The following is a 19,319-nucleotide window of genomic DNA, read 5'->3' as shown; positions in this document are numbered from 1 at the left end:
AGGTGGCAGTATAGGTATAAAGGGGTGGGGGGTAGTTCTGGATATAATTCTAGCCCTTTGCTTGCTTTCTTCTTTTTTTTTTTTAAGATTTTATTTATTTATTTATTTATTTATTTGACAGAAAAAGACATAGCGAGAGAGGGAACAGAAGCACGGGGAGTGGGAGAAGCAGGCTTCCCACGAGCAGGGAGCCTGATGCGAGACTCAATCCCAGGACTCGGGGATCATGAACTGAGCCGAAGGCAGATGCTTAACGATTGAGCCACCCAGGCGCCCCCAGCCCTTTGCTTTTTTCTACCGTGGGGATAGTTAAAAAAAAAAAATCTCTGGGCCTCCCCTGTAAAGGATTAACATGATCTCTCAAGGTTGTGCAGTGAGATCCTGTCTTTAAAGCAGGTGCCCTGTACAGGTCTGGAAACCTCCGGGGCCCACTGCCGTGGTCTCCACAACACACGTCAGGGTGAAGGGAGACCTCTGTGGAGATGGCACTGGAGCTGGTGCTCTGCAGATGTGGAGGGCAGAGAGGAGCTCTGGAGGTGACTTAGCCTGAGACAGGAGGGACGCAGGAGGAGGAAGAAGGACAAGGACAAAGATGTGAGGCGGGGGTGAGCATTAAGGTGTGTTCTAGGGGCCACAAGTAGACCGGCCGGAGTGGAGAGCTAATGGAGGGACAGGATGTTAATGTGGACAAGTTCTCCATCATTGTAGGGTGTTTTGGTCTTTTCCTTCTTGGAAATAGTGGATAGATGAGAGCAAGAATAAAACCCCTGTGTTTCAGGATTTGCACACCTTCTAAAGAGAACATTCTTTGTCATTATGGTTATAATTTTCTTTCTCCTTACCCTGTGCACTCCCTTCTCTTTACATTCTTAGAGGCTCCCCCATCCCAGATTTTCTGGCTTAAACTTCTCCCTGTCTGGGTCTTGGTTCAGCCGGTGGCACCCCACACTACTTGTAGTAAATCTGCCCTTGGTTGTTGGAGCTAATGTGCTGTTGTCCCCTGGACTGGAAGGAATGGAGGAGCATAAGGGTCTCCGGTCTCTGAAAGGCACAGATACTTAAAACTGTAATTCCAATACTATCCACTGTGTGGTGCTCACGCATCAGAAATAAATTCTGAAACTAAAAGGTTGAAAGGGATCTCTGTGCATTGTGACCTTGTGTGGAGAGGTTAAAATCCATAACCACAAAAAAGGGGGAAATGAAACATGCTTTTTGCTGTAAAAAGATTCACCTGGGTTTCTCGTAACAACCTCCAGTGCCACTTTAATAATGTGACTCACCGATTTCATAAATTCTGGAACATTGGGACATGCATCAGGTACTGCTGTTATCCTAAGAGGTAGTGTAGACAGAAATGCAGGCAGAGTCCCAGAGTTTGTACTAAGCTGGAAAATATCTCTAGATATCTGTGCTGTTGGTAGCATCGGTAAAAATGACATCAAGGAAGACAAGCAGACTCTTCCACAGTCTGATGCTAAGTAAATATTTCGGAAGGGAAGATGGACAGTGGTTCAAAGCTGCTGTCTGTTTTTTTCCCTTCAAATAAAGTGTGCCATTCCTATGTCCAGAAGTAGTTTTAAAATAATCCCTTTATTTAAAAAAAAAAAAAAAAGTTCCCTGTAAGTGAGAAGCTGAGTTCTCCTTTAGAACATATTTGAGGAATTTCAGTAATGTTGATATTTTTACGAGCTGTACTAAGGTTGACTGTTGGTGCCTATTGCTTATCATACCTTCTTTTCCCTTTGCAGGTTTTCATCTCTGTGAACTGCTTAAGCACAGATTTCTCTTCTCAGAAAGGTGTGAAGGGGTTGCCTCTTAATATTCAAATTGACACCTATAGTTATAACAACCGTAGCAACAAGCCAGTGCATCGGGCATATTGCCAGATCAAAGTCTTCTGTGACAAGGTAAGACTGTCAGATTGGGGAGGGACAGTAAAGCATGTGACAGCCATACTCTTCCTCACGGAGAATAACCAGGGTCTTTGCACTATTTCACTTTGGTATAAATGTATTAATAACGACATGAGAGCGCGCACTGTGCTCGGTCCTCGGCATCCCCTCAGCTCCCTGGGACTTGTAGGCTGCAGTGTTGGAGCTCTGGGGCCTTGTGTCCGAGGGCTCCGTGTGGACGGCTGTGAAGGGCTGTCCTTTAACCAGCTTCCCTCCCTCCGGCCCTTCGACGAGTCGTCAGCCAGCTCACTAAGCAGAAGGTGAGACTCACAGTCTCCTCTAGGGCGGCAGGTAGGCAAGAGCAGAAAGCATAAGCCTAATGAGTTCAACATCATTTCTTTTATCTGGGGAGGAAACGGTCACTTTGGCCAGGTACAGCGCCAGGGGCCCAGCTGGATGAACTCCGGAGAGAGCAGGTAGCCCCCGGTGTCTTGAAGGCTGGAGACTGTGTTCTCCTCAGGAACTTGGCAGCGGCCCTGGAGAAGCGATTGCTCCACTGACGTAAGATTGAAGGCGACTTTGACCTTCCCCACTCTGGAAATGTTGGACCACATTTTTTGCCAGTCTCTTCTTTTTGTCCTGTTCGACAACAGCAGCAGCAACAACCCTCTCTGTTATTGAGATTTTTAGAAGGTACTAGAAAACTGAAAGTGTATTTGCTGTCAGAGGTCTGCTGTCCTGATTTTTACACTGGGGACCAGAACACAGCATGTGGCCTCGTTGGAGCAGCCTGAGTTCAGAGAACTTTCTCAAACACCCAAATTCAGTAACATGTATTGAGTACCATGTGCCTGGTTATGTGCTAGGCTGTATTATTTTTCTATTGTTGCTATTAACAAATTACCATAAACTAAGTGGCTCAAACAACACCCTTTTATTACTTCATGGTTCTATAGCTGAGCAGTCTGAGGTCTTGCTGGCCTAAAATCCCGCTGCTAGAAGGCCACATCTCTTTCTGGCGTGTCTGGGGGAGAATCTGTTTGTCTGCGTTTCTGCCTCCTCGGGGCACTGACATTCTTTGGCTTATGGCCTCTTCCACCTTCAAAGCCAGGAGTCTCACGTCACATCCCTCGGACCGTGCTGCCGGTGCCATGTGTCCTCGTCTGGCTCTTTGGCTTTTAGGGACCCTTCCATTATCCTGGGCTCACACACATGATCTCGGACACTTGGCCTATCGGAATGCCAGCTGATTAGCAACATTAGGTCTCCTTTGCTGTGTTAGCTCACATCGTCCCAGGTTTTGAGGATTTGGGTACGGACATCTCCCAGCGGCTGTTACTTCCCACGTCCTCTGCGTTTTTACGAATGCCAAGTCACATCAGGCTTACAGCAGGCATTTTGGATCCTGAGCCGGAGTTCTCTCTTTACACCACATTCCTCTTATTAGCCAGAAGAAAACCTAAAGAGGTGTCCGAAGTCATAAAATCTATAAGCCCCAATTTTTTATTACTTGACTCAGTAGACACAAGATCATTCTAATTGTTAGCCCAGTGCTTACTGTGTTTCTGATGTATCTCTCCTGGGGCCGTAACCGCCCGTGCGCTGATCCTGGTGCATGGACCCACTCAGAATCTCGGCTGTGTCGAATGACGTCAGTACGCGTTAGCATGAACTGGAGTTTTCGGCATCAGATGACAAAAGCTGTACAAGCCGTTTTGCAGAGAAGGAACAGTAATGAGTCACAATCTTAAATGAAATTTTTTTTTTAAGATTTTTTATTTATTTATTTGACAGAGATCACAAGTAGGCAGAGAAGCAGGCAGAGAGAGAGGAGGAAGCAGGATCCCTGCTGAGCAGAGAGTCCGATGTGGGGCTCGATCCCAGGACCCCGAGATCATGACCTGAGCCGAGGGCAGAGGCTTTAACCCACTGAGCCACCCAGGGGCCCCATGAAATTCTTTTTAATATTAAGATTTTTTGAGGGAAGCTTCCGTATTGGTAGCTGATTTAGAAAATGAAACACAGGGAAAGTTTCATGATTGTCTAAAGTTATTTTATTAATCAGTGGTTGTACAGAATCTAGAAACCACTTCTTTTTATTGTGTGAGTGTGCGCTAATGTACACTCTGAAGCAGAAAGCCTTCTCTTCGGAGTTGCGAAACTGAGTGTGGTCTGGGACGACACACGATTTCATCTTCCGGGGGTGCTGCTTGCCTCCTCGCCTGTTCGTCCCGATCACGCGTGAGAGCAGCGTGTTAGCTGCGGTCTGGCATAGCGTGTCCACGGTGCAGGCCAGTCACTGTCTTCTCCTTACACGTGTGTAAGCTCTGTACCGCGGTGAGAGGCGGTCGCGCAAAGTCGTGGTTAGAAACTAGGCATCTGCACCTGGCCGTGCTTTGTGTGGCCTGTCTAGGTGCCCACACACCCTCAGCCTTCAGAGGCTGGGCTTTCTTTGTAAGGCCCCTGAAAATACTGCTGACCTATTCTGCCCTTTTGTGGAAGCAGAGATCTGCTCAGGGGTGAGAACTGTTGGTCAGCTTTCCCGTGGAGCCCCGACAGCACACAGCGCTGGTGTGAGCGCTAACCAGTCGAGAGGTGCCTAGGGGGCGTGGGGGGTGAACTTACACACTGTTTCCATCCTGAGGTTTTAATCTCAGAGCTATTAGGGGTTGATATCAAACCCGGTATGGGAAGAAAATATTACGTATCGCTGTGTGTAATTAACTGTCAAAGTCCTTGAATCTCTCTGCCGCATGAAACTCCCCCGCAACCTCACACCCGCTCCTCATTCTCGTGCATCTTGTTGTAGCTTCTCTCGTCCCTTACAGTTGGGATTCCTTCTGCTCTTCTGGGTTGTCTGGTGCTGCCTCCTCTCTGCAGACTATCCCACCTCCCTCCTTGATGCTCTCCTTCCTGAGCTAGGACTCGCGTGTTGTTTGGTGCCTGTCCATTCATTTTCCTCTGCTGGTTCTTAAAACTCTCACATCTTATCAATCTGATCCACATCCACAGTAGGAAACCAGAAATAAGACATCTCTTGGTATCCTTCAGAGGCACTTACATGGTTTTTCTCTCCTGAGAAGGTTTTTTTTTAGTACGTTATTACGAACTGCTCAACGGGTTTGGTAAATGGAACTTTCTCCTATGGCAGAAGCAGCAGCAATTTAACATGTTTTCGAGAAAACGAGAACAGGAGTTGGATCTCCAACCAGTGGAAATTTGGCAGCTTCTCTTTCTACGAGCGTGTGTGTGTGTGTGTGTGTGTGTGTGTGTGTGCGCGTGCGTATATATATATTTGGGGTTCATCCTTAAAGACATGTCATTGGCCTTTATTTCCCATAGATTGTTTTCTTCAGCAGAGTCATACTCACTGTGGCTGTGATCAGGATCAGAGAGATTAACTTTTTCAGTCACCGCCTGCTGTGACGGCCCAAGATCAGCCTCTTTAGTTGTGGAGACAGAGAGTGAAGTAGCACGAGTTTAAATGGCTCTCTGTAATGTCACAGGACTTTAACATTTCTTGCAGAGTCTACTGCTGATGAATTCTTTTAGCTTTTATATGTCTGAAAAGGATTTTACCTCTGATTTTGAAAAATCTTTTTGCTGGGTATAAAATTATGGCTGACGCTTTTTCCTTCGATGCTTGAAAGACATGACTCTGCTGTTTTCAGCCTTACATTTATTTTTTTGTTTATAGAAAGAGTGCCTGAGTGGGGGAAGGGGCAGAGAGAGGGAGAGAGAGAATCTCAAGCAGATTCCCCTCTTAGCGGGGCGCCTGCTGTGGGGCTCGATCTCATGACCCTGAGGTCATGACCTGAGCCGAAATCAAGAGTTGGCTGGGCCAGCCAGGCGCCCCGCACTTCCATGTCTAATGAAGTATCTGCCGTCATCATTATCTTTGTTCTTCTGTACCTAATGTATCTATTTTTCTCTGGCTCTCTTTAGATTTTCTCTTTTTACTGATTTTGAGCAATTGATATTTCTCGTTACATTTCTTATATTTGGAGTTTGTTGAGCTGCTTAGATCTGTGGGTTTATAGTTTTCATCCTACTGGAACATTTTTCAGGCTTTGTTTCTTTTTTTTTTTTTTTTAAAGATTTTATTTATTTATTTGACAGAGATCACAAGCAGGCAGAGAGGCAGGCAGAGAGAGAGAGAAGCAGGCTCCCTGCTGAGCAGAGAGCCCGATGCGGGGCTCGATCCCAGGACCCTGAGATCATGACCTGAGCCGAAGGCAGAGGCTTAACCCACTGAGCCACCCAGGCGCCCCATGAAATGTCTTATTTTTTAAAACTACTTTTTGGAGAGTGTAATTTATCATCAGAGTGAAGCTATTGTTAGACTCTTGGAAAGAACTGAGAGAGACACAGACCAACTGTATGGTAACAGGTGGGAGGTCGGGGATATTGACCTGTTTTTGTGTGTCAGGGAGGTGGAGTTTGTGTCAGCATTGCGTAGGGATTTATATTGTGTGTTTACTGGTACGTGAGTGTCTTAACACCTTCTGGAAGGGGCAGAAGGTGGTTTGTATTCTGTTTGGTAAAATGTGGTTTCATTATATAATAGTGCCAGGGTCTGTGGGATGATTTTCATTGACTGTCTTTGCTACCAGGAAGTTTATTTGCAGAAAAATAAGCTTCTTGTGGAGATTTCACTGGGTGACTTTGTGAAGAAAACTGTACCACCCAGAAATAAATGCTAACAGGTGAAGCGAAATGATTAATTAATAGTTAGGTTTTTATTATACTTGTTTAATTTTAGGTCATGTTTTGTAAATACTACGACACTGCCATTCTCTGTACAGTTGATGTATATTGTGTGTATGTCCCCTCTATTGGGTCAGGAGTACACTTTTTCTCTTTTATGTGATTATGCAGATTTCTACTTAAATCTTCGCTTTTGGGAGTTTTAGTTGGTCGCGTCTGTCACTTGCTTGATGCCAAGTCCTTGGAGAGAACCCCATTTCCAACGATAACATTGCCCACTTGGGAAAGCACAGTCACAGCAGGGCCAGCTTGTCTATCAGACAATGGCAGTAGTCACTTGGGTTTTTGAAGGCCGCGTAGTGCGTGAGCAGATATCTTCCGCTTTTCATTTAGCCTGGCCGCATCCATTGTTGAGGGGAATTGTGCTGTATTTGTTTTTTAAGTAAATGGTATTTCCCCATGATTTCACATAGTTAAACAGTTTTAAGAACGGGCCTTCTAGGGGCACCTGGGTGGCTTAATCAGCTGAGCACTGGACTCCTGATTTGGGCTCAGGGCATGATCTCAGGGTTGTGAGATCGAGCCCCGTGTCTGGCTGCACCCTGGGCATGGAGCCTGCTTCAGATTCTCTCTCTCCCCCGCTCCCTCTGCTCCTTTTCCTCCTTCTCTTTAAAAAAATAGGCTTTTTAGAGAAAACTACTATGATAAGCTCCATAAATATAATAATTAATGGAGTTTTTCTCCAGAAAGGAGATATTTTTTTCCCATCCCTCAGAAAAGAATTAAATATTTTATTTTTTTTAAAAGATTTTATTTATTTATTTGACAGACACAGATCACAAGTAGGCAGAGAGGCAGGCAGAGAGAAAGGAGGAAACAGGCTCCCTGCTAAGCAGAGAGCCGGATGCGGGGCTGGATCCCAGGACTCTGGGATGATGACCTGAGCCGAAGGCAGAGGCTTTAACCCACTGAGCCACCCAGGCACCCCAGAATTAAATATTTTAAAGAGGATCAATTAAACAGAATCATGCCTTGTCTTCTCTTGACCTATAGGGAGCTGAAAGGAAAATCAGGGATGAAGAACGAAAACAAAGCAAAAGAAAAGGCAAGTGTACTGACCCCAGCTCCCAGTTGAATGCCTGTAAGTAGAAATGTTTCCGCCACATGTTTCAGATCTTTGCCATTCAGAATAGTGACTGAATCTGTGTTTACTGTATCAAGCACAAGACATAGTAGTGGCCACTCACTGCCGCGCAGTGGTAGCACGAATTCTTTCCCAGTTACGCGATCAGATAAATGGCTGAGCGAAGTCCTTTCCTAGGGGGAAGGACAGAAAAGGATCCTTGAGTTTTTCCGGAGTTCACATATTTTGGCCCTTAGCTTTAGTTCTGGTTACTGATTCTGGCCCTCAAAGATAACACACCTTCTGTCTGGATAGCTGGTGATAATACCGGGGCTTGTCTAGACTTGTAAGAATCATAATAATGCTCTTGAGAATTCAGGTCTTACTTCTAAATGTAAATGCGTGGTTTTCTAACATTTCAGAATCTGTAGGGCTCCTGTTTGGACATTTCACTGGGAAAGCTTTCTTTCTTTCCTTATTTATTTATTTATTTGATTGATTCTTTTTTTTTAAAATGTGACCAGTATTCATATTCATAAAATCCAGTATCTGTCTGCTCCGGGGTGGGGTGGGGAGGAGGATGCTCTGTGGCAGGAGCGTTTCCTGCGCGATGCGTGGGCTGCGAGCATCGGGCTCCGAATGGGGCCTCCCTGGGCAGACGTGTGCCCTGTGGCACTGTGCGGTAGGCTCATGGGCCAGCATCGAAGGGCAGGCTCCCAGCTCACCTGAGGGAGAGCTCCCCTCCGAGGGCTGCAGGGCAGATGGCAGGGGAAGAGGGAGTCCAAACCTTAATAAATAAAAAACCTAGTCCGTGACCCTCCTGCTGAGCCTCTCCGAGGGTAAGTTGGGAGGAGAAGTTGGAGCTACAAAGTTACGTTCTCAAGGTGAACGGTGCATTGCTGTCAGAATGTGAACCACTGAGTCAGGGCAGCTCAGGTGAATGACTTCTGAATTATGTTTGTATGGTTGTAAGTCTTAGCCTTTCAGACAAAAAGTAAACATGCTTTGCCTCTGTTCCAGATTTCCTGTGTATGTTTAAAAATAGCCTTTTCTCTTCTCATTTTGCTAAGATGTTTGGTTGATTTTAGTACAAATGTAACCAACTTATGTATTCACGTGGGTTGTGATTTTCCTCTCGGCTCAGGCAACGTGAGCTGTTCCTTCTAGAGCGCTGCCGTTGAAGGCCCTTACATTGGAGGAGAATGCTCTGTGGCCTGCGTCCAGTATGGGTACCGAAGTGGTTGACCAGGGTGTCGTCTTTTTTTTTTTTTCCTCCCCAGTTTCCGATGTTAAAGTGCCACTGCTTCCCTCTCACAAACGGATGGATATCACAGTTTTCAAGCCCTTCATTGATCTGGACACCCAGCCTGTCCTCTTCATTCCCGACGTGCACTTTGCCAACCTTCAGCGGGGCACTCACGTAGGTAACCAGGATCCCGGGGCGGCTGCGAGAGAAGGTCTTTGGCATTCCTGTTAAACAGAAGCCAGTTTAGAGAGGTTTGACCAGTGTTATTATGGGCCAGCCTTCTGGAATATTTTGTTGGGTGATAGACTGTCCTTACAATAAGGTGGATGTAAGCCTTGTTGACAGGAATGAAGTACCAAACCTGTGAACTTCACTCTGTTCGTCTCTGTGTGTTTATGTCTTAGTTTATTTTAAAATTGTTAGAATAGTAACAGTTTGGAGTCCGGATCTATGATCTTGTGCATTTAACTTACATGGTTCTGGGCAGGAGGGAACAGTCACAGGAAGACTTAGGGTAGGTAGCCCTCATGGCAAAAAGAACATCCGAGGGATGCCTGAGTGGCTCAGTTGGATTAGCCGCTGCCTCTGGCTCAGGTCATGATCCCACAGTCCTGGGATCGAGTCCCGAGTCAGGCTCCTAGCTCAGCAGGGAGCCTGCTTCTCTCTTTTTGTCTCTGCCTGCCTCTCTCCCAGCTTGTGTGCACGCTCTCGCACGCGCTCTCTCTCTCTCCCTCTCTCTCTCTCTCTGATAGATAAATAAATAAAAATATTTTTAAAAAGAAAAAAACAAAAAAAGAGCATCTGAAGGCTCTCCTCATTGTTTCAGTTACTGAATCATAGTTGACACATAGACAGCCGTATCTTGGCAATTAATATAAAAGTTCACAACTGGCTACGCCCTGCTTCGAGCAGAAGCTTAGTAGAGAGAACAGCTTGGACAGCGTGGGGCCTGCTTTCTCTGCAGAGCTCTAAACAATATGGAGAAGGTGGTCTCCCATGCACTTCGTGCACATATTTATACGAGTCGATGAGTTTTTAAGTTTTGGGGATTGGGTGGGTATTGCCAATATGTATCTTTCTCTCTCTCTCTTTTTTTTTTCTTTAAGGTTTATTTATTTGAGAGAGTGAGTGCATCGTGGGGGGAGGGCAGAGGGAGCGCGAATCTCAAGCAGGCTCGTCACTGAGCGTGGAGCCCTACGTAGGCTCCATCCCTGACCGCCACGCCAGCACACCCGCTACTCAGCGCTCGACCATGTTGAGGGTCCTGTCTCCTCTTTGGTGCTCCCCTTTCAGACCCAGGTTGCGTAGGGAGCCTTTTCTCTAAAGGCCATTCTCCACTGCCTCTCGAACTTTCCATGTGCTCAGACGTACCTCAGAGATCACGATCTTAGCTGATGTCAAGAGCCACCCAGATGCCCCAACCATGTATCTAGTTTCTAATGAGAAGCTTTGGGGCGAGCAGGGGTTGATAAACTTTTCCTGTAAAGGCTCAGAGAGCAAATACTGTATTCTGGAGCCACATGGTGTCTGTTGTGACTCTTCAGCTCTGCCGCTACAGTGCCAGATGCCCGGGAGTGAGCAGGTCCGTGCGCCAGTAAATTTCTATGAATAGGCATCGGGCCCCACTTGGCTCGCGGGCCCTAGTTGGCCATTCTCTGCTTTAGAGGAGTTCATGCCCAGAAGAATCTGGTTATTGACAAATAAGGCTAAGGGATTTTGGACTAGACTAAATTCAAAATTATTTTCATTTTAGAAGTAAGTTACTTATGGTGTGAAATATTTTGAGCATATGCTAGAAAACTTTTTTTTTTTTTTTTTTTTTGGTCTTAGGTCCTTCCCATTGCCCCCGAAGAACTGGAGGGTGAAGGGTAAGTTTTATGTTTTGTTCTGTTTTAACAAATTCTTTTTATTTTTAACCAATCTCAAACTTACAGAAAAATTGCAAGTACAATGCAAAGACCTCATTTTTTCCTGAGCCGTTGGAGAGTCAGCTGCAGACTCCGTGACCTGTCATTCCTAAACACCTTGTGTATATTTCCTACAGATGGGGACAGTCTCCCACATAACGGAGCCAGGATAGTAACAAGACGTTCCGTTCAGGTTTTGTCGGTTGTTCCCATAACATCCTTTATAGCAGAGGAAGATCCGACGCAGACTCAGACTGTGTGTAGTTGTGTCTTTAATCTCCTTCAGTCTTGAACAGTCTCAGTGTCTCCTTGACTTTCCTGACCTAATACTTTTGCAGTCAAATGCTCTACCACTGAGCTATACCCCCGACCTAATACTTTTGAAGATTACAAGCCAGTTGCTTTGTAGAATGTCCTCTAGTTTGGGTCTCTGTTGTCCTGTCATGATTAGACTAGGTAATTATGCGTCTTGGCAGGAATGTCGTAGACATAGCGCTGCGCTCCCTGTGTGTCCCGTCATGTAGCACGGTTTTGGTCCCGCCCCCCGCATAGTGTGGTTCGCTTTGATCACATGATCAAGGTGGTGTCTGCCAGGCTTCGCCGCCGCGAGGGCACCCGTCCTCCTTTTGTAGTTAAGTCTGTAGTGGGGAGGCGCTTTGCCGCTTGGTGAAAATTTCATTCCTGAAATTTCATTCCTTTTCTATTATCAGTATGGACTCCTAGTTTCCGGCTCTATTCAACAAGTTGCAAATCATTTCTGTCATCTAGTTTGATCAAATTGTCTTAGAAGGTCCGTTGGTCCTTCCAGCTACTCCTGAGCCCCGTCGATGGGCCCCCCTCCCAGCTCCCTGGGTGCTCTCTCACGCCCACGCCCAGTGTTTTCCAGGCACTGGTGCTTTCCCTTCCCCAGCCTGAGGGTCACCTTCTTCTCCAGGAAACCCTGTTCCCTTTCGAAGAAGGAAGCTGGCCCTGGGTGTGCTCCTTGCTGTGGAGGTGTCACTGCCCCTGACCTGCGGTTACCCTCCGTGGCCCCCTCGGGCCCTGACTGCCCACACCTGGATACCCCCTGCTCAGCACACTCAACCATGTCCGGTCCCCCCTTTGGGGCTCCCCTTTCAGACCCGTGTTGCGTAGGGAGCGTGTTCTCTGAAGGCCATCCATTTCCTCTCAGACTCCTTGTGTGCTCAGACGTACCTCACGTGCTTTCATGGGAGGCCTGGGTGTGTGCTGGAAACTAAGACAGACCAAGTAGCTGAAGGCCCAGCCCCTATTCTTGACGTGATCCTTCTGCTCAAAACCAAGCCCTCTTCCTTCATTTTCATTTTCAGTTATTGTGCTGTTTCCTTGCTCGCCCCCTCACAACGTAGAACTTGAGCCTCAGGACTTAACTTATTTCTTCAAACACACTGGTGTCTATTTCCTCTTTTTATTTGCACTGATACTACTGTATTCGAACCCTTTTGAATTTTCTGCTATGATCTCCCCAGAGTCCCCTAACAGGTTCTTTTGCTTCTGAGTCCTGGAGTCCCCTCTAGTCTCTACCACACACTTTGATCACAGCATTCTCATTTCACGAAAGTGAAAGATTTCCTAAAGCCTGCACCTTGGGTCTAAAATTTCCATACGGCCACAATCAAGGTGTTTCCGCTAGCGTCCCGGCTCTCCGTCAGGACCTGCTTCCTACAGAGCCTTCTATTCCAGCCAGCCTGGCTCTGCTGGTTGCGCTTCCCCCCTTTGTTGACATGTTCTCTCCTTTGTTGCCACCTTTATACGTATGTGTGTGTGTGTTAATATCTCAAATCCTACTTCCCCCATAAAATGCTTCCTGAAAAGCAGCTCTCTGTTGCTGAGAAGCACTTTGCTCTAGTGTCCAAGCAGTGCAGAGCGTCCGGCAGCTGACCTGAGTGTATAGTCCCAGCTCTGCCCTTGAACAGCCCGAGCTGGTTCAGTCAGTGTCTTTCCTTGGGCCTCAGATTTTCCTCCACAAACTAAGGGAGCTGGACCAGATAAAGAACAAAGGTCATTTTAAATCTGAACTTCAGGGGTATACCCTAAAACTCTTTTTGTTTCCACAAGTGATAGAAGTTGGAGTCACTAATCACATCTTTCGGATTGCCTGCAGCTCTAACTTGAAAAGGGCTCCGTATGGATCGGAGGAGGATTTTTCGATCGCCCCTGCTGCTAAGCTGACTCGGCTGGAAGAACCAAAGAGAGGTGCGTCGGCTTGCAGTCCTGGGGGGAGCTGTCAGAGAGAAGGGGATTCTGCATCTGCCAAAAGCATGAAGTGCTCAGGCCAATCTTGTCTAGCTTGACTTTCTTGAATCAGACCGGCTCTCGGCTTGGAGCTTGGACCTACCCGAGAGTTAAAAGAAGCCGAAAGCTCTGTTCCTCCAGATGGATTGGACATTGGTTCATGTTCACTGTTCTTGCTGTGTCTCCTTTTAGTTTAACTGGTATCTAGGATCTGTTCTCTCATTTTGCTCATACGAATAACTGTGTCCTTTTTCTTTCCCCCTCCTTATTCCTGGCTGGGGATTAGTGCTGCTCTACGTACGCAAGGAGTCAGAGGAAGTCTTTGATGCCCTGATGCTTAAGACTCCATCTTTGAAAGGCTTGATGGAGGCTGTAAGTAGTAGGAACTTGGAAATCCTCCTGCGAAAGTTAAACGTACTGAAGTAGAATCCCGCTGAAACACATTTTATCAGACCACCCAGATTCCTTGTTATTACGGAAATTTCTGAGGCTTGTGCCTGTGTTTCATCCCGTCTCATGGGGCCCTCAGTCATCTGCAGGGCCTTCCCCACTGGGCCTCATGCCGCCGCACCCAGCATACTAGTTGGTAGAAGTAACTTCTGAGTAACGTCTTGTCAACCGAACTGATGGCTTTCGTGCTGATCTATGAGATGGGCGGGGGGGGGGGGGGGGGGGGGGGGGGGTTTTGTTTTTTTTTTTAAGATTCTATTTATTTTAGAGAGAGAAAGCCAGTACAAGTAGAAGGGGCAGAGGGAGAGAGAATCTCAAGCAGACTCCCCGCTGAGTGCAGAGCCTGACATGGGGCTCGATTCTAGGACCCTGAGATCATGACCTGAGCAGAAACCAAGAGTTGGATGCTTAACCGACTGAGCCCCCAGGCACCCCTGAAATAGTTTTAATATACTTGGTTAAAGGAAGACTGCCATTTAACAAACCATTTAGGAGCTCACAAAAATTATTTTTAATCAAATAGAAATCTTTAAAAACTTCCTGCATAAAAACAATGGCTCCTGGGTCTGCCTTTGAAACTCCTGATCCTGGGGAATGACCAAGTTTATATCAAGTCCTTAGCCAAAGCCTATTTGAGAAAATTTAGACATGTAGCCACTGATAACCATAATCCTTCCCACTAAGACCTTGGCACTGAACAAATTGACCCCAACCATCCCTGCTGGGACGTCAGCAAGAGTTGGCGTGAGGAGGAGGCCATTTTAGCTTTGCCCCGGGATACAGTTCAGGGAGTTAACACTGTGTCCTGATGTTAATCAACTCGCTAGAGATCACAGGCATTTTCAAGCTCAGAGCATGCGCACCACTGGAAATGGGTTTCCCCCAGCTCCCCTGACAGCCACGGCGTGCTGAATTCCACTAACACGTGTTACTAAGCGCGTGCTTGGCGCCAGGTTCTGTTTTAGCTGCCAGAGTCATGAGAGGAGGTGACACATTGCCGAATGGAGCTTCAGGTCCAGAGAGGAACGTGTGGACAAGAAAGTAGGCCAAGAAACTAAGAAGTAATTTTCCAGGCACTGATAAATGCAGTGACAAAAAATAAAGCAGGGCAAGGGAACAGTGGACGGGGAGAGCCATGGTCTCTCGGGGTCCCTGGGCTCACAGGCATCTCTGAGCACATTACTTCCCCCTGATGAAGCCAGTACCACCATCAGCCTCTGCTTTCTGTCATTTTTCAGCTTCGTGCGATTTTTCCTACATTACTCTTTTTTTTTTTAAGATTTTTTTTTTTATTTATTTAACAGAGATCACAAGTAGACAGAGAGGCAGGCGGGGGGTGGGCGGGGAGCAGTCTCCCTGCTGAGCAGAGAGCCCGATGCGGGGCTCGATCCCAGGACCCCAGGATCATGACCCAAGCCGAAGGCAGAGGCTTTAACCCACTGAGCCCCCCAGGCGCCCCAACATTACTCTTTCTTACCTTGTCTTCTGGTAACCTTTCCTCATTTCTCCAGAACCATGCACCCTCTTAATTTGGAGAGAAAGGAAGTTAAAAAGGTTGAGACTTACTGTGCAAATACAACGTGCTCGGAGCCCATCAAGAATCCGTCAGTGTGTGTCTCTCAGGCCTGGGGTTTCCTACCTGATGCTTCATAAGTACGCGAGGAAGTATGACCCAGTGATACAAAAAAGAAGTGGATGTTTGGATGATGGGAGCTTAGATTGGGTTTGAACTGGGTGTTCTGTTAGCTTGAAAGCAGTCTGCAGGTTGCCCTTCCGGGCCCCCCTTTCTCAGGGCTGCTTTGAGCTTTGCTTTTCAGATGGTCGATGGTAACCCCAGTTTGGGGGTGGCCTGCACAATTCCAGAGAAAGATTTGGTGTAGACGGAGTCAGCTTATCCTTGGATTAATTCATCCTCTCTCCTTAAAGATAGCCTCTGTGCTCCGAAAGGGAACCCGCACACTTGACACTACCCTGATTCCACTGCTCGGTCGGCACCTTACAGATCATGGAAGTGGGTGGAAGGCCTGAGGCTCTGGAGGGCCCGAGGGCCACACCCCAGCGGCCACGGCCACATTAACCTCCTGGTTAACCATGGAGCCTCGTGGGCTTTGCGAGAATCTATGCTGCTCTTGGAGAGGCTCTCGGCAGAACAGGCAGAGGCGTGGTCGTGGTTTGTAATCAGGGACCTTGACGTGTCTCCTAGGCTCTGGGACATTCAGGCGTTGTTTTCCTTCCCGTGATTCTGATTCTGAAGTGAACCCCTGCTCTGTGCTGGACACGCGGAGTCCTCGCCGTGGCCCCGCGCTGCAGGGAATCAGAGCTTCTCTCTCCTAAGCTGGGGAGGCGGAGGGCCAGAGCCGAGTCAAGGCCTCTGGGTCGGACCCCAGAGCAAGGCCTTCGTGGGCTTGAGCAGAGCGTGTGCGGTGGTGTGACCAGCAGGGCGGGACCCTGACTGGAAGCCGTGGGGCTTAGGTCATCAGGTTGGGGCCCTGTGGCCGCGTCAGGGTCACAGGAGCACCGCGGACTGGAGCTGTGTGTCCCTGGGGTGCACAGCGGCACTGAGCAGCTGTGCACTTCCTTCTGGAAACCTAACAGTGCTCTAGAGCGTAGTCACGTTCCAGAAAGAGGACCACATAACCCACAGAGAGCCATCAGTACACTAGGGAGAGGTGACAGGCCGGTGACCACCGCTTCCTCCAAAGGCAGGTAACCCCGCTCCCCACGGTCGGCAGGCATTTTCTGTACAGCTGTGCACGTGCATTTTTGAAAGACAGAAAACTGAGTGACTGTCCCACAGTATTTATAGTTTGTGTTTTAAAGCCTCGAGATCAGCATTTTGTAATTATTTTTCTTTGTTCTTTTAGATCTCAGACAAATATGATGTGCCCCACGATAAGATTGGGAAGATATTCAAGAAATGTAAAAAAGGGTAAGTGTTACCTGGCATCCCTAGTACTTCTAAATAATGCTAATATTCTGTAACATTAGTGCAATTCACATGCATTTGTGCCCAGTCTAGAAAAAGTTACAGGAATGTGAAATGCAGGGATATATTTTTTCTTAAAATATCCACATTAAATTGATCTGCTTTTCTAAGACATCTTTGTGGACTTTTTTTTTTTTTCCAAGTAAAATTTTTATTTGCTCTTCTCCTGCGCTTGGTACCAGTGAAGCAGCTCCAAATCCCAGAGCACATTACGAGATTGAGTCAGGGTAAGAGCAGACATGGCCCCGTTCATTTTGCTCCCGGCATGAGTCAGGCACTGGACCAGGCACTTGGTGTAGTACTTGACTTTCACGTAACCCTCTGAGCCAGGCTGGGCATTCATTAGATCATAGACCTGGCAGCTGAGACAGCCTGCGATGTCCAAGCTCAGGTAGCAGGTTAGTGCCAAGGCCATGGTTCAGGTTCAGTCTTTGCTCCCTCTACTGTGTTTTCCTACCCTGGACCGTGTTTTCAATCATAAAACATTGCTCCCTGGTCCCGAAATTAATATTTTTAGTTCCATTTCACTTAAGTGACTCTGCTACTTGATATGGGTAAGCAGAGTATGGCTTCATTCTAAAGCAAATCATGATTGGAATTTTGTGGATGAGCCTAGTGGGAAGGGTCAGACTTCCTAGTAGTTCACTTAAATGTTGAGGATAACTTGCCAGGGACGTTAACTGGTCAGGCAGCTGTGGCTTCAGATCCCATAGGTTAATTTGACTAATATGCTTTCTAAAGCTGGATCAGTGAGGTGCTGCTTCTGCAGACTTATTCTGGCATTATAAGAGCGCCTGTCTATCGAGGAGTCCTACATGCTGAAGTAATAGCAGGAGATAAGCTAGTACGTTTTGTTTCACCCTGGGCCCGACGCTATTCGAAGAGCTTTACTGGGGTCCCTCATGTAGTCCTCGAACAGCCTTATAAGACAGGCCCTGACACTTCATAGGTGAGGGGATCGAGGCTGCGGGAGGTTTTGTAAATAACGTACCTCCCGTGTCGCAGCTGGGATGGGCCGCGCTGCCCGTGAGACTGGACCTGCCTTCCAAAGGGGCAGGAATGAGGAGACCTGTCTTGCTTCTCCTCTTCCAGGATTCTGGTGAACATGGATGACAACATCGTGAAGCATTACTCCAATGAGGACACCTTCCAGCTGCAGATCGAAGAAGCTGGGGGGTCGTACAGGCTCACCCTCACTGAGATCTAAGGGCACGCTGGCCCACCTCTCCCAGCGAGTTCAAGGAAGGTTACGTGGGCCTCACTGTTTGGCCCGCCGCAGGTACCCCGCGGGTAAGGGTGGAGGTCAGCAGAAGGGACTCCTTGCAAGTAGGAGATGGCGCTACATTTGGCTCGTAGATCGCATTCAACATACTGCCTTGGCATTTCCAGACGACAGAAATCCATACGCCATTATGTTTGAATTTTCGGATATCAGTATTCTGATATCGGTACTTAGGATTAAAAGTGAAAACTGTGTTCTGAGGTTTAATAGACTCTCTGGGAACCTTTGGAATATCTGCTCCATTATTTATAAAACTATTGGGCTATCTACCTTGTCTCTTCAATGTTAGTGGGCCTGCTCACTAGTGCAAGCCAGAAAAGGCAATGGGCTTGGGTTTAAGATTTTGTGTCCTTGCCTGCTCAGCGTAGCTCCGACTGCCTCAGGGTGGCGGCAGCGGCATCTGAAGAGGCGAGGACACGCCCTTTCTCCCTCGGCCTCTGGTCCTCCAGAAAACGGTTACTTAAATAGGGCATGTTACTGAATCTTCCTTTGCAACTTTCTTGAACGTGTCAACTACCTTTCTTAACGAAGGAATGGGTCACCGTGTGAATCAGTTAAGCTAACGCCGCGTTGTATATAAGTGCAATACGTTTTTGAAGGCCTGTGTCTGTAAATGTGTACATACGTGTCTTATACAAATAGATAATATATAACCGTGGTGTCTGTACATAGAGTGAAGAGATGCAACAAGGTCTACCTTGAAGACTTTGCCTAAATGAAAGGTTAAGTTATTTTCGGTCGTGTATACCAAGCAGATCGAGTACTGTGCTTAGCGGAACTTACTGAAATGTTCTGGCGTGTTTTCCCAGACAGCGATCATCCCAGAGCATAGCAAAACCTTCGCAAACGGCAGGGATTCTCTTTGCTCTTGAGAGGGTTGTTACTTGGATCTCTGCACTGTTGTAGCCCATGAAGCGTAGGGGAAACACTACTGCAGCTCTGCTCTGTTGCGCAGGCTCATAGCAATCGTGCGTACCTGCGGGAGTGGACACGCAGTCCTTCCAAAACGCGTGGCCTTGTCGGGTACTAGGTGATGCAACCGGACATGGAGTCCTTCCTTGTCTTCCTCTTGCAAGAAGTGATTTCTGTGTTACCGTGTTCCAGAGCCTTCAAGCTTTGATCGTCTCGTACGCTAACAATTCTAGGAAGCGTTCATGAGTTTATGAGACCATGTGACTGTGGCAGGGGAGCATTTTTTGTAAACATGTTTAAATATATCAAGTACTAAAAAGTAATTTTATAACAAAATCACAGGGATCTCGGTTCAGGGAGCTAGAATAGGTCATTTGTATAAGTAGGATTATGGTTAAATTTTTACATTAAAATATTCTAATGAAGTATGTGAACTAAATTGCTGGTTTTCTAAGATAAGATATCATGGGACACGGGTCATAACTATTTTATATTTTGTTTTATGAAATAAATTTTTGTCTCGCTTGTTGTTTTTAATTGTATCATTGAAGATGTATT

At 47.1% G+C, this 19,319-nt stretch overlaps 1 protein-coding gene across 1 annotated transcript in view; it reads left to right on the top strand.

Moving 5' to 3' along the window:
* LOC111154135 (grainyhead like transcription factor 1) overlaps positions 1-18,030 on the top strand; it is a 50,250-nt gene extending 32,220 nt beyond the window's left edge. The window contains exons 9-16 of the mRNA XM_022513545.1: positions 1,752-1,910; positions 7,656-7,707; positions 9,006-9,145; positions 10,802-10,839; positions 13,001-13,092; positions 13,418-13,503; positions 16,446-16,510; positions 17,660-18,030. Coding sequence (XP_022369253.1) covers positions 1,752-1,910; positions 7,656-7,707; positions 9,006-9,145; positions 10,802-10,839; positions 13,001-13,092; positions 13,418-13,503; positions 16,446-16,510; positions 17,660-17,774 — 747 coding nt within the window. The 3' untranslated portion in view covers positions 17,775-18,030. The remainder of the gene's footprint in view (positions 1-1,751; positions 1,911-7,655; positions 7,708-9,005; positions 9,146-10,801; positions 10,840-13,000; positions 13,093-13,417; positions 13,504-16,445; positions 16,511-17,659) is intronic.
* The last annotated feature ends 1,289 nt before the right edge of the window (positions 18,031-19,319 follow it).

Source organism: Enhydra lutris, unplaced genomic scaffold (genome assembly GCF_002288905.1).
Source record: "Enhydra lutris kenyoni isolate GAN:26980312 unplaced genomic scaffold, ASM228890v2 scaffoldscaffold35, whole genome shotgun sequence".
Taxonomy (NCBI): Eukaryota; Metazoa; Chordata; class Mammalia; order Carnivora; family Mustelidae; genus Enhydra; species Enhydra lutris.
This window is presented reverse-complemented; position numbering and strand designations above follow the sequence as displayed.